The following is a 14,279-nucleotide window of genomic DNA, read 5'->3' as shown; positions in this document are numbered from 1 at the left end:
CCCTGCATTGGGAGTGGGGAGTCTTAGCCACTGGACCACCAGGGAAGCCCTGGCCACTGAATTTTCTATTACAAATTTTTCCAGACCTCCTTACCCTCCTCTCAGCTTTTGTTTTCCTCCCAGTCCAGCCATCTGGGTTCTAGTCAGCCTCAGGCTGCTTTCCTGTGATCTGCCAGGACTTTTATCTCCTCCCAAACCCTTAAGTGGCAACCCACTCCAGTATTCTTGCCTGGAAAATCCCAGGGACAGAGGAACCTGGTCGGCTATAGTCCATGGGGTCGAAAAGAGTCGGACACAACTGAGCGACTTCACTTCCCTTTAAACCCTTAAGGGCCCTTGGAGCTGACTGTGTGGTGGCAGTCTAGCTGCTCCTTCTAAAGGATCCACCTCTCTGAGTCACTTTGTATCACATCACTCTGGGGTTTTTTTCACAGCCATTCCATGCTCCTAGACAAGCTAATGTATTTATTTGTTTACCTGTTTGCTTTTTGTCCCCACCCAGCCCCACCCCTCACTTTAAATGGCACTCCATAAGAGGAAACCTCACTGTCTTGCTCTGTAACATGACCAGTACCTGCTGCATGACAGGCCCTCCAGTAATAATTGTCCAGGCTAGTTGTCAGGCTCCCAGAGACAGCCAGGCCCTCCTCCTCCCCCCAACACCTGGGACTTGCCCTATCTGGAAACTCCCAGGACCTAGGTCTCCCCTGCTCCACCAGCTCCCACCAATATCCCAGGCAGAGTCTCAGAGCATCTGCTGTGCTGCTGCTACTGCCCTGAGTCTCCTCTGGGGACTGTTTGGAAGTCTGAAGCACTCATTCTGGTCATCAGGGCTGGAGAGTGATGGGCAGGTGTCAGGTGCCCACAGCTCAAGAAATACTTTTTGATTGAATAAAGGGGAAGTCTTCAGAGATGAAAAGGATCTTGCCAGGTGGAGAAAAGAGAAAGGGCACTGCGAGCAGAAGGAAGAGTGAACAAAGGACGGAGGCGTGAAAAGCGCACATCATAGTTAGAGGACTTGGTCTGATCTGGTGCCCGTGGAAGGTGCTCTGTGGAGGGGAGGGTAGCCGGCAAGCAGGGAAGGGGAGGGCTAGCTGGGGAGGTCTGAGCTCCTGCCAGCTCAGAGAGGCTCAGCAGTGTCTTAGGTTTAATCCTGCCCCCACCCCCGCTCCCCACAGTTCCCCCTCTGACCCCACCCGTAGGTACCCTCCCTTTCACCCAACCCCCAGCCTGGCCGCTCCCCGCCACTGAATGGACTTCTCTCTGGGCCTACGTCTGGGGCCTCGGAACAAGAAAGCCAGCCATCAACAGCCACCTGCGCCCTCTGGACACTGCCCACCAGCTGCCTCCCCTTGTCCGTCCTGCCCCCCCTCTGCCTGTGCCTGCCCCTGCCCAGCCTGTCCCCCTCCCACCTGCTCCTGCACCGCCTATCCTTCCTACGCAGCTCCCTGCCCCTCCTGTCCTGGCCTCCCGGGCCCACCCTGTACCTGCTCCTGCCCTCCCTGCCCCGCCTGTCCTCCCTTGACTTATCCCCACAGTGCCTGCAGCCAGTGCTCTGGCCAGCACTTGACCTGCTGCCGCCCATCTCCTTGCCCCATGTACCCTTGCTCCAGGGGTCGAGCCACCTGTTCCAGCTCCTGCTGGGGCTGCAGTGACAGCTGTGGCTGTGGTCGAGGGGCTGCCTGGGGACCCCCAAGCTCCACTGGCCACTGCAGCTGCTGCTTTAGGGGACAGCGCACCTCTCGGCACTGTCTGATTGTCTAGGGGGCGGTTGCACCTTGGGAGAGTGCCCATCTCCTGGAGCACTTCTGCAGGCAGAAGATCAGCTGGACCCTCTCCCAGGTAGGGAGGGGGGCAGGCTGCTCAGAGCCCCCTGGCCTCCTCCTCAGTCCTGGGAGTGAGAGCCAGGCCTCTGTTTTGAAGCTAGTTTCTGGACACGCTCTCACTGGTTCCAGAACCTCCTCTTCTGCAACTTCTGCAATGGAAAATGTTCTTCTCAGGGCCTCTCCTGTGGTCCCTGAAGGTGAGCAAGTTGATCATTTCCCCCTCTAGTTGACCTCCCTGGGAGACCCTTCTTGGCTCATCTTTTCTGTAGTTTGCGTGGATAAGATGGCTCCTTCATCCAGGGACCACTTTTTCTGCCCCATGGACCTTCACCCATATCCCTGAATAACCCAAGAGTCTCTGAACCCTTTACCTCTCATCATGAGCCTGAAGGAAGGGCAGTGGCTCTTGGACCGGAAGAAGAGGCCGAACAGAGGATTCTTGGTTCCTCCCTCCCCTTGGATATCATGACATCCTTTATGGTCCTTTACTTCTAGGAACCCGGTGCTCTCCACCTAGATGTCTTATCTTTCAAATCTCTGAGGGCTTGCCCAGCCTCATGACCCCAATCTTCCAGCAATAATCCTATCTGTTACATTCACGCTCATCTGGCAAGGGGTGATGGAAGCTGGGAGCCCTTGACTCAGGTTTCCAATGATTCCATCCACATGCAGCTAGTCATAGTTCCCTGTCCCTGGGAGTGGGGCTGGGGAGTTGGAGAAGCCACAAAGAGGAAGATGGAGCTGATAGATGCTTGTATCTGCCTGGGATTGGATCTTAAGCTGGGAGCCCCTAAGCATCCCATCATATTCTCCAAGTTATCTGACACTGATCTGCTTCAGTCTTCTTTCTCTGCCTCCTTCTCTGGGACCCTTTGTTCTTTCCTTTCTATCTCTGTATATCCTTCTGCTTATCCTTCCTGCTAGCTTTCTACATCACTCTCTCCATTTCTGTTTCCTTTTTTTCTGCCACCTGGACACTCTACCTCCACCTAACTTGTGTCTTTACATCTGTTTATCCCACTCTGTCCCTTCTTTTCCCCATCTAATTTAAAATCTGCTTAACATACATGTCTTTTTCTTCCCCTTTCCCTGTCTCATTTTGTATTTTCATGTTTGTTTTCTTCCTTGGTCTTTTTTTTTTTTTTTAAACAGGACAAAGTTACATATAGCTCCACTATATGTTACAATTATTTTTTAAGTAGATAAATTAAGATCTTTTCCTTGGTCTTTTGACTCACCTCCTATTTCTCTCCTCTTCTGTCCTATTCTGCTTCTGGGAGAAAGGCACTCTAGATCTTTTTGATTTCTATTTCCCTTCTTTGTCTCTCTGTCTTTGTTCCTGTCTTTCTGGGTCCAATTCTGTTTCCCAATTCTGTTCTTCTGTTTTCCAATTCCTGTCTCTCTTTCTGCCTCCCCAGTATCCGGCTTTCTGTCTGTCTCTCCTCATCTCTCTGAGTCCTGCAGCTTCCTGCATACAGGCCTACGTCATACCCATCTCATTGCTGTCCAAGGGCCAGGACACCAAGTCTTCCATTGCCCCCCAAACAGCCCATGTCCTGGAGTGAGCAAGGGCTGGACATAGCTACCAAACAGTCCCTTTGTCCCCTACCCACTGTCCAGGCCATCTTATCCTTACTGAGCTCTAAGTCCAAACCTTTTTTTCTCCCAACTTCATATTCTGAAAATTGGCAACTAAAAAGAAAAAGAATTATGCATTTATGCTACCTGTCCTGTGTAAACTATATTTCAGGGTGGTCAAATAGCTCTAAGTGGTGAAGAAAATTTCTTTTTTACAGAAGAACTCCAGCTGATGTAGAAGACATATGGAATTAGGAAAATCACCGTTTTTGCAACCCCTAATGAAATAACTGATCAAAGCAAGACTCTTCAATGGATGAAACTAAGGATGGTGGTTGATGGAGAACGTAACTACCTGACCCCACTGATGAATCTTAGCATCACTAAAAAGGGCACAACCACATGGCCTGTACCTCCTGATATGATGCAATCTGAAGCACTCAGCACCACCTGTGAAGGACTCTTGCCAAACAAAGAAACAAACAAAAAAAACTGAGCATGATTCTACTCAAACCCTACCGCTAACCTCCATTTAATAGGAAATATGGGGGGTGGAGAACAAATTAAATGGCACAACAAGGAAGTAAAACAAAATATCCAGAATGTGGGACATTTTAAAGGAAATCTGACCTGATTTCTTCAACTAGTCAATGGCTGAACAGGACAGTCAATGAGAGCGTGGCGTACAAAGACAGCTACTACACAGGATAAGTGGACCTTGTTTGATTCCTGATGGGGACCTCCCAATTGTAAAAAGACATTTTTAGACTGTTGAAAACATTTAATTATTTATTTAACATTTAATTAAACATTTAATTTAATTATGAACTGAGTACTTACAATGCCAAGGAATCAGTGTTGATTTTGTTAAATGTGAAAATGGCCTTGAGGTTATGTAAGAAAAGGTCCTTATTTCCTAGAGATGCATACTGAAGCATGGAATGAAGTGACGTATTTAAGTATTTTGGCAAATAAAAGAAAGGAGGAAAAGGAACAAAAGGATAAAAATCAATATTGTTGAATTAAGTATTTAGGGTTTCATAGAACCTCTACCTTTATTTGAACATTTTCATAATAAAAGTTTTAAATGATGCTCCTCTTGTAGGCATGGTTCCTAGTAATTCCCAGAGCATCCTCCCTGCCCGCTCTGAAAGCCAGACTTTCCCTGTAACTCCCCACATACAGACCCTGGTCCTCCTTGCCCTCTACTAGAAGTGGGTCCTAGAGATGGATTTGCTCTCTCAGGATATTCTCTATCCCTTCCAGTCCTCTGCAGCTCTGCTGGCACATATCCCATGTAAAGTATCTTTCTCAGCTGTGCTTCACAGCTCTGAGGGGCCAGGGGAACCTTAAAGAGTAAACATTTTTTGAATAGGTCCTATGATAAAAATAATCCAAAATAATGTAACCTTCCCTAAAGTCTTTCTTGGGTGCTTCTGAGAAAACTGCAACTCAGTAATGGAGAACACTGGCCTCCATCCTGGAAAACAGAAGACAAGGCATGTAAGGCCATCCTGTCCCACTCCCTGCTATCATGCAGGGTGACCTCCTCCCTCAAAGAAAAGATCACCAGGAACTGAGAGACAAGGTGTCAGGAGATCAAGGGTTTTCAGTCCAGGACCAGGATGGAGGGCATTTGGATTCCCCCATGCCCTCACTCACTGAGTGACCTTGGGAAATCATGATTTTTGAGCTTTGTGCTTCTAGACGAAGCATGGGAACCGATACCCTTTTCTATCCTCTAGAAGTTTGCCAGTTAGGGATAAAGGCACTTTGGAAGTTGTGGAATATAAATCTCAGCTGTTTATCATAAGAAAGTATTTCTTACGATATAATTCCAGACTCTCCCACCCTTCTTCAGTATAAAGAAAACAGACACTAATCACCTGTGCAAGAGGGTGAACACATTTAATCTTCCCAGAAATCACAAGTGTGGAATTGGGAAGATCTGGGTCCCAGTTCTGACTCTACCTCTTACCATGTGAGTCCTGTCGTGTTACTAACCTTTCCAATTCTGAAGTACCTACCTAACAAGTTGTTGAGACAGTTAAACACTTCATCTATAGCAGTTGGCCCAGGACTTCCTAAAACAGAGCTTAGGTGTAATACATAATAACTGATGCACTTCCGTGGTGGGCCAGTGGTTAAAGAATCTACTGGTCAATGCAGGGTACACAAGTTCAATCCCTGGTCCAGGAAGATTCCATATGCCACGGGGCAAACAAGCCCACATGCCACAACTACTGAACCCCACATGCCCTAGAGCCCATGCTCTGCAAAAAGAGAAACCCTCACACGGCAACTAGAGTAGTTCCCACTGGCGGCAACTAGAGAAAGCCCATGCAACAATAAAGATTCAGTCCAGCCAAAAATAAAGAAATAATATTTAAAAAAAGTTTGATAAGTGTTACCAGCTAATAAAGACCAGCACTTTTTAGAATAATTTACATGTATTATCTTATTTATTCATCTGGTATTTATGGAATGCCTTTTATGTCTCATTAAATGTTTCAAGTACTGGAAATATAAGTGAACAAAGCAGAAATTTGTAGGGAGAAGAAGCAGTAAGCAGTTAAGTGTGCCAGATAATATTAAGTGCTATGAAGAAAAGGCAGCAAAGGAGAATAGAGTGTTGGAAGGGAAGCAGGTAGGTTACTGTGGCAGAGGTGGCGCTGCCTTTTCAACAGTATGAGCAAGGAAGGCCTCTCTGACACTTGAACAGAGAATTGTAGGAGCTGCAGGAGGGAACCATGTGGATATCTGGGAGAACCAGAGCTTCACAGGGCACAGTGTGCAAAGGCCCTAGTGATAGCCAGTGTAGATGGAATAGAAGGCGCAGGAGGGAAAATGGTAAGAGATGAGGTCAGAGAAGTGGCAGCAGAAAAGAGGACAAAGGATTTTGTAGGCTATTATGATTTTGGCTTTTTCGCTTAGTGAGATAAGAAGGCATTGGAGGGTGTTTTGTTTGTTTTTTTGTCTTAAATTATTTATTTACTTATTTGGCTTCCTCGAGTCTTAATTATGGCAGGTGGGATCTTCCTTTCAGCACGTGGGATCTAGTTCCCTGACCAGGGATGGAACCCAGGCCCCTTGCATTGGAAGAAGGAGTTTTAGCCACTGGACCACCAGGGAAGTTCCCCATTGGAGGGTTTTGAGGAGATAATACTAAAGCTGGAAAGAGGTTAAATAACCTTTCCCAGGTACCACAGCTGTAGCAGAGTGTGGGCGTCCAACTCCAAGGCTGAAGTTCTTAACTCTTGACTGCCACTGAACTTTGAGCCTTCTTCAGTTGGGCGCTGCTCTCCTATGATGCAGACTAATTAACTGGGACACTGAGAAGTCATATGGCTTGCCAGAGGCGACACAGCTGGTAAGAGATAGGGGTGGGATTTGAGCCTTAGCGGTCTGCAAGCCAAGTCCAAGTCCTTTACACCACACTGCCTCCCTCAGGTGTGTGAGCCATACTGACTTCTGGCCAGGAAGTCACTATTGTGGGAGAAGAGAAAATCGAGAAGCCCGTCTCGGCTTAGGGTGACGATGTTCCTTAAGAAGATCAAACCCCGACTCTGCGGAACTGCTGGCATTGTCTTAGGCACAGCAGCGCTCCGTAACCCACGACACGGAGGAAGAGATTGAAAATGGGTCTTTATTTCCAGGGGGTTCGGTAGGTATCCGGGAGTCGAAGAAGCGAGTGTCATGGGAAGGCCACGGATAGGAGTGAACCAGGAGCAGAAACCACGACCACCGCCGCCTCCAGTCTTGGCCCCGCCGGGCGTCCGGAGGTTGTCGTCGAGTCCCGGCTAGAGGGCGGAGCAGGGGCGGGGTTTGAACGCCGCGCCCCCGTCACGTGATGGGGCCATCATGGCGGCGGCCAGAGGCCTCCCCGGCTCCCGGAAGCAGGCTGTGAGGGGCGGGCGCGCTGGTGGAACCCGAGCCGGAGCCAGAGCAGGAGGTAGAGCGGGAAGGGCGGCCGGGCGGCCTGGAGCCGGACGTGTCCGGAGCGTCCCCGCAGACCGGGGCAGCAGGTGAGACCAGGGTCTGGGCAAGGCGCGAGCGTGTGTGGCGGCGGCCAGCGGGGCTAGGGGGCGCAGGTGGGGGTGCCCTGACCCAAAGGAGGGGGAAATCTGAGATGCACGCGCGTGACCTGAAGCAACTCTAGAGGCCTGCGCGGGTGGTAGGGATGCCTGGGACAGATGACGAGACCTCGAGGGCAAAAACAGGCTCCTCAAAGAGGATGGGAGGTAACAGAAGGAAGTACAGTTTGTAAACGCTGTTACGGGGAAGGGCAGCAGCCCCTTAACTTGCGGGGCTGGGATTAGGTACTCCCTCTTTGCTATGCCAGGAAAGGGTGGGGCGAATGCTCAATCTTCTCTCCTCTCACACCCCTCCCTGCCCCAGAGTGTCCCGCTCTGGCGGGCCACTCCTCCCACCCACCCAACTGGTCCCTCCGGTCTGAGCTCTGGGGGAGTGGAATAGAGGGGTGGGGGAGTTCTGTTGGCAGGGGGGTTGGGTGGATCCGCTTTCTGCTTAGACAGGCAGCCCCTTGACAGCAATACCCGGGCAATGGATGTGACTCTGAAGCCCCCTTCTCTTCCCAGGTCGTCCGGGGGCCGGCCATGCTGGTGACTGCTTACCTTGCTTTTGTGGTCCTCCTGGCCTCCTGCCTGGGGTTGGAGCTGTCAAGATGCCGGGCTAAGCCCTCTGGAAGGGCCTGCAGCAATCCCTCTTTCCTTCGGTTTCAACTGGACTTCTATCAGGTCTACTTCCTGGCCCTGGCAGCTGACTGGCTGCAGGCCCCCTACCTCTACAAACTCTACCAGCATTACCACTTCCTGGAGGCACAAATTGCCATCCTCTACGTCTGCGGCCTTGCCTCCACCGTCCTCTTTGGACTGGTGGCTTCCTCCCTGGTGGATTGGCTGGGTCGCAAGAAATCTTGTGTCCTCTTCTCCCTCACTTACTCTCTCTGCTGCTTAACCAAACTCTCCCGGGACTACTTTGTGCTGCTGGTGGGCCGAGCACTAGGTGGGCTATCTACAGCCCTGCTCTTCTCAGCCTTTGAGGCCTGGTATATCCATGAGCACCTGGAACGGCATGACTTCCCCACCGAATGGATCCCAGCTACCTTTGCCCGAGCTGCCTTCTGGAACCATGTGCTGGCTGTAGCGGCAGGTGTGGCCGCTGAGGCTGTGGCCTGCTGGATGGGCCTGGGGCCTGTAGCCCCCTTTGTGGCCGCCATCCCTCTCTTGGCTCTGGCTGGGGCCTTGGCCCTTCATAACTGGGGAGAGAACTATGATCGGCAGCGTGCCTTCTCTAGGACCTGTGCTGGGGGCCTGCGCTGCCTTCTGTCGGACCGTCGTGTGCTGCTGCTAGGCACCATCCAGGCCCTGTTTGAGAGTGTCATTTTCATCTTTGTCTTCCTCTGGACACCTGTGCTGGACCCACATGGGGCTCCACTGGGCATCATCTTCTCCAGCTTCATGGCAGCCAGCCTACTCGGCTCTTCCCTGTACCGCATCGCTACCTCCAAGAGGTACCACCTTCAGCCCATGCATCTACTCTCCCTCGCCGTCCTCATTGTCGTCTTCTCCCTCTTCATGTTGACTTTCTCTACCAGCCCAGGCCAGGAGAGTCCAGTGGAATCTTTCATAGCCTTCCTCCTCATTGAACTGGCCTGTGGACTGTACTTTCCCAGCATGAGCTTCCTGCGGAGAAAGGTGATCCCTGAGACCGAGCAAGCTGGTGTCCTCAACTGGTTCCGGGTGCCCCTGCACTTACTGGCCTGCCTGGGGCTCCTGGTCCTCCATGACAGCGATCGCAAAACGGGCACTCGGAATATGTTCAGCATCTGCTCCGCCGTCATGGTGATGGCTCTGCTGGCAGTGGTGGGACTCTTCACCGTGGTCAGGCATGATGCTGAGCTGCGGGTGCCCTCACCCACTGGGGAGCCCTACACTCCTGAGCTCTGACCCTGTTCTAGGACCAGGGAGCTGGGATGGACCCTTGAACCCCACCTCTCCAGGGCTGAACAGATCTCTCTGTGACCTTGCGGCTCTTTAGCCCCTCAGCCTGTCCGGGGGCTCCTCCTGTCAGTGCTTTGGGTTGGGAAGCACATGGGGTGATGGCCTGGAAAGAAGATGCCAAAAGTTGCCTCTGTGTCACTCCCTTCCCCCTTTCCACTTTAAAATAAACAATTTTAATTGATCATTGATCTTATTTACTCATCCTCACCTGTACCCACCTCAGTAGTTCTTATGAGGGGGCAGCTGGAGGTTGTGAGGTGAGAGGTGGGGTTACCAGTGGAACGTTTGTCTTTCTAGCTTCAGTAAGACTTGTTTAGTTGCTAAGTTGTGTCTGACTCTTTGTGACCCCATGGACTGTAGCCTGCCAGGCTCCTTTGTCCATGGGATTTCCCAGGCAAGAATACTGAAGTGGGTTGCCACTGCCCTTTCCATGGGATCTTCCTGACCCAGCGATTGAACCCACGTCTCCTGCATTGGCAAGCGGATTCTTTACCACTGAGCCACCAGGGAAGCCCTCTCTAAGACTGCCTCCACCTTAAACTGAGAACTGTGGAATTGCCTTTCAACAGAAATGGGTGGGAAAAGCCTGAGGCTCTGAGGTCCTCCATATCTTGTTACCCTGGGGACAGGCACCCTCCCCATTTGCCAAGCAAAAACCTTACTCCACATCCGGAGTGAGACAATCTCTGGAGCCTATGGAGTGGATGTCCAAGCCACTGAGCAAAGATTCCAGGGGCTCGAGCTGCTTCTGTGACCACCTCTTGTGGCAAATCCAGAGGCTTGCTGCATGAATAGGCTTGCAGCTCAGCACATGCGTGCCGCTTGCCTTCTGCCTCTCTGGCCACAAATGCACCCCTTGTCCGAATCACCTGGGCCCATTAGGGCCTGTATGCTTGCATGAAACCCAAGTGAAGGGCTGCAGAGGACACAGCAGTGAATGGCTGACAGACCGTGATCTTGTCTGTACCTGATTGTTCCCCACCCTGAGTGAGGGTGAGGGAGCCATCAGGGCAGGAAATAGTACCAGTACCAGGAACTCAAGTTCTTTGAGCCCCTCCCTGCCTCACCTCTGATTGTATCTGCCTTTCCTCCTCCCACCCAAACCTGGGCTTCTCAGAGGAAGCAGAGCCAGCAGTTAAGCAGGGTGGGGAATGGAAGGAGGGTCGGCTCAGGGTGTGTCCTGGAATGTGCTTGAGGTGGGCATGAGGGACCTACCTGTCCTAGAAAAGAGGTTGATGACCTTTCCTTGAGTCCCAGACGAATTCCCAGACACGAAGAAGCAAAACTTTCCAGGACCTGCAAGTCCAAACCTGTGTGGGGAGATAGCATCACCCATTGGGGGAGGAATGCTGATGGATGGGTGCCTGCAGGGTGAGGCCAAGGGGAGGGAAGAGTAGTGGTCTCAGGTCTCTGCTCAGAGAAGGAAAAAAAACACGTTCCCCCACCTAGCTGCAGGGAATAGATGCTGAGGTTAAGTATGAAAAAAGCAGATATCTTTTCCTTCCCCCATCTTAAGGCTAAAACAGAGTCTGTTACAATAACTCCACTTCCCCTTTCTGCCTATATTTTATAGTTATTTGTAGACTCTCCGTCCTTGAGGACAGGAAGAAATTGTGTCTTATATGCCCTTGTCTCCCCCATATATACACACAAGTGGGGGCTTGGCCCATGGCTGTGCTCAGTAAATGGAGAGGAGACAGGCTAACTCACTCCAGGCTTTTCAAGAGTAGCCCGTTTGGGAACTCTATTAGACTGGAATCCAGAGGCTAGTTAATGATTTGTTTTTTGAATGAGATTATTTACTGATGGAAGCTTGAGGGGGGCAGCATGTTCCTAAGTGAAAAGGAAATAGGGAGGTAGAGACAGACTAGTGAAATTCCTTCAGCTTTGTCCCCACTGAGTTCTCTTCAAAGAAGCTGGTAGATGATAGAGTGGGGAGGGTTCTTCCTGGCAGACTCATTGGGTGTGACAAGCTGGCAGGTATCTTTAAGATTGTCCATTTAGCTGTAAACATTTTATTGAGTACCTACTATATACCATGCGTTGTATTACTAGGTGCTGGTGAAAGTTTATCTGAGAGGAAAATCCACTTAAAGGGCATATAGCAAAGCCAAGGCTAAACCTTGCCTCCTGCTGCCCACCCAGTGCCCCTTCTATGGCATGTACTGACTCTCTCCCCTGGGCCTTCATCTACTTGACTTGCCCCCTCTATCCCTGCTCCTTTCTTCCAAGCCTTGTCCCTGGAGAAGGGGATGAGAATGGGAGCACTTAGCCATGGCTACCTGGCCCACCTCTGGATATTTGCCCATATGAGGTGAATGAGGGATTGATGCACCTGCAAAGCAGTGCTCATGATGCCTTGCTGAGAGGCAGTGCAGGGAACTGGTGAAGAGCATGGAGCCAGGGCCCAACTGCCTGGGTTCACATTTGCGCCTCAGTTTCCTCATCTATAAAATGGGGGTGATGGTATAGTGGCTGCCCTGAGGGTGCTTGTGAGGGTTAAATTAAGCGCTTGAAACAGCAGTTGGCCTCCAGTGTAAGTGCTACTAAGTGCTTGCTTTCATATCTTATTTTTAACTTTTTCAGTCCAGCTGAGCCCTACCCAGATTTGGGTGTGAGAATGAGTGGACTGGGCTGTAACGGGGTGAACAACTTTCCAACACATCCGTGTGGTTGGGTGATTCCCAGCAGTGTTTATCCTTGGTCCTGGCCCAGAGAGCAGGATCAGGCTATCTGAGAGGCCTTCTGCTTTGGGGTGTGCGAGTAGCTGAGGAGGGTGTCAGTGTGTTCCACTTGAACTCATTTCCTCTTCCTCAAGTGGGAAGGTCAGCTTGGTGTCAGATTTGATATACACCACCATTTTTCCCTAAGAGAGTTTCCTGATTTTCTGCCTTTCCATCCAGCTGGATATATAATTATTTTATTTGGAGCTTTTAAGTGATCCTGAGGAGAACAGAAACAGCCCAAGGAACCAGGAGCCAATGAACAAGAAGGCAGGAGGACTGGGGCATGAAGACAGTACTGAGTTCTGAGGCTGGAGAGTGACCTCTTCCTGGAAATACAGCCCCTGCTCAGGGAGGGGAGAGGGCTGCTCCCAGCTGATGGCCATGGTCCTTCCACTGGGTCTGGGTTCCACTTCCCAATACACTCTTCCCCTAACCCCAATCCTGTGGTTCTCCCTGTTTATTATTTTTTGCCACCACTTCTCCACAGAACCACAGAATAGAATTATAAGACATGTGAAAGTTTTAATTATAAGACATGTCATGCTTGGGATCAGACCTAATGTTATCAAAATATGTCACATTCACTTTAAATGATTTTTTTAACAACAAATATGGGCTAATTGTAAAAGAGTCAAAGGCAAATACAGATATATTTAATGTAACTATGTGAATGTAAATGCATGTCCATGTGTTAAAATACATTTATTGATATATAAATATATTACAAATATACATATAGACATATAAAATATAAAAAATTATAGGCTCCCTTAAGCCCACCTTCATACCAGTGTCAAATGTTTGTAGTCTAGGGCATATATTTAATTTTTTTAAAATAAAAATGAATCATACCATTCATGCTGTTCTCCAACTTGTTTTTTATTTATTAAAGTATACCTTATTTTTCTCTTTTTAAAAACACTTGAGGGGAAAAAAAAAAACAATACTTGAGGGGATGGTACTGAGGAACCTATCTGCAGGGCAGACGCAGAGAACAGACTTGCCCACAGAGTGGGGTAAGGAGAGGGGGGCGAATTGAAAGTAACATTAAAACATACATTACCATGTGAAATAGATAACCAGTGGGAACTTGCTATCTGAGACAGGAAGCTCAAACCAGGTGCTCTGTGATAACCTATAGGGGTGGGATGGGGTGGGAGGTGGGAGGGAGGTTCAAGAGGGAAGGGATACTGATTTATATTGATGTATGGCAGAAACTGACATAATATTGTAAAGCAATTATCCTCCAATTAAAAATAAATTTATTCAAAAACAATTGAGGGACTTCCCTGGTGGCCCAGTGGTTAAGAATCCACCTTGCAATGCAGGGGACTCAAGTTCAATCACTGGTCTTGGTTGGGGAACTAAGATTCCACATGCTGAGGAGCAACTAAGCCCAAGCAATGAAAGGTCCCCTGTTCTGCAACTAAGACTCAGTTCAGTTCAGTCACCCAGTTGTGTCCAACTCTTTGTGACCCCAGGGACTGCGGCACGCCAGGCTTCCCTGTCTATCACCAGCTCCTGGAGCTTACTCAAACTCATGTCCATCGAGCTGGTGATGCCATCCAACCATCTCATTTTACTGCTACTGCTGCTGCTGCTGCTAAGTCGCTTCAGTCGTGTCCGACTCTGTGCGACCCCATAGACGGCAGCCCATCAGGCTCCCCTGTCCCTGGGATTCTCCAGGCAAGAACACTGGAGTGGGTTGCCATTTCCTTCTCCAATGCATGAAAGTGAAAAGTGAAAGTGAAGTCGCTCAGTCATGTCCCGCTCTTAGCAACTCCATGGACTGCAGCCTAACAGGCTCCTCCATCCATGGGATTTTCCAGGCAAGAGTACTGGAGTGGGTTGCCATTGCCTTCTCCGTCTCATCTTACTGGATGCAGTCAAATAAATAATAAAATATTTTAAAATAAATAAATAACTGAAATCCACAAGAAGACTGTAACAATCATTCATATATCTATGACATCTTTATATATCAATATATACATAAAACATGTGGCTGCTAAGCCTTGTTGGGCCTTTGGAAAGCATTTCAAGGCTTTTCTGTTTGAGGCTGGCAAAACCCCTGAGAGAGTGAGGCTTGATGTTACTACCCTATTTCACAGATTAATAATAAATTG

The 14,279-nt window shown here is 49.6% G+C and overlaps 2 protein-coding genes across 2 annotated transcripts; both read left to right on the top strand.

The window, feature by feature from the left end:
- The first annotated feature begins 520 nt into the window (after positions 1-520).
- LOC139183079 (sperm mitochondrial-associated cysteine-rich protein) lies at positions 521-4,232 on the top strand. The gene is made up of 2 exons (XM_070789035.1): positions 521-2,023; positions 3,623-4,232. Exon 1 carries the CDS (start codon positions 1,252-1,254, stop codon positions 1,762-1,764), a length of 513 nt encoding a protein of 170 aa, XP_070645136.1. The 5' UTR covers positions 521-1,251; the 3' UTR covers positions 1,765-2,023; positions 3,623-4,232.
- Positions 4,233-7,243: 3,011 nt separating this feature from the next.
- Positions 7,244-9,608, top strand: MFSD5 (major facilitator superfamily domain containing 5). The gene is made up of 2 exons (XM_019960466.2): positions 7,244-7,429; positions 8,003-9,608. Exon 2 carries the CDS (start codon positions 8,021-8,023, stop codon positions 9,371-9,373), a length of 1,353 nt encoding a protein of 450 aa, XP_019816025.1. The 5' UTR covers positions 7,244-7,429; positions 8,003-8,020; the 3' UTR covers positions 9,374-9,608.
- Positions 9,609-14,279: the final 4,671 nt, after the last annotated feature.

Source organism: Bos indicus, chromosome 5, assembly GCF_029378745.1.
Source record: "Bos indicus isolate NIAB-ARS_2022 breed Sahiwal x Tharparkar chromosome 5, NIAB-ARS_B.indTharparkar_mat_pri_1.0, whole genome shotgun sequence".
Classification (NCBI taxonomy): domain Eukaryota; kingdom Metazoa; phylum Chordata; class Mammalia; order Artiodactyla; family Bovidae; genus Bos; species Bos indicus.
This window is presented reverse-complemented; position numbering and strand designations above follow the sequence as displayed.

Excerpts from the sequence above, each read along its gene's own strand:
- LOC139183079 (XM_070789035.1), top strand. The coding sequence starts at position 1,252 with ATGGACTTCTCTCTGGGCCTACGTCTGGGGCCTCGGAACAAGAAAGCC.
- MFSD5 (XM_019960466.2), top strand. The coding sequence starts at position 8,021 with ATGCTGGTGACTGCTTACCTTGCTTTTGTGGTCCTCCTGGCCTCCTGC.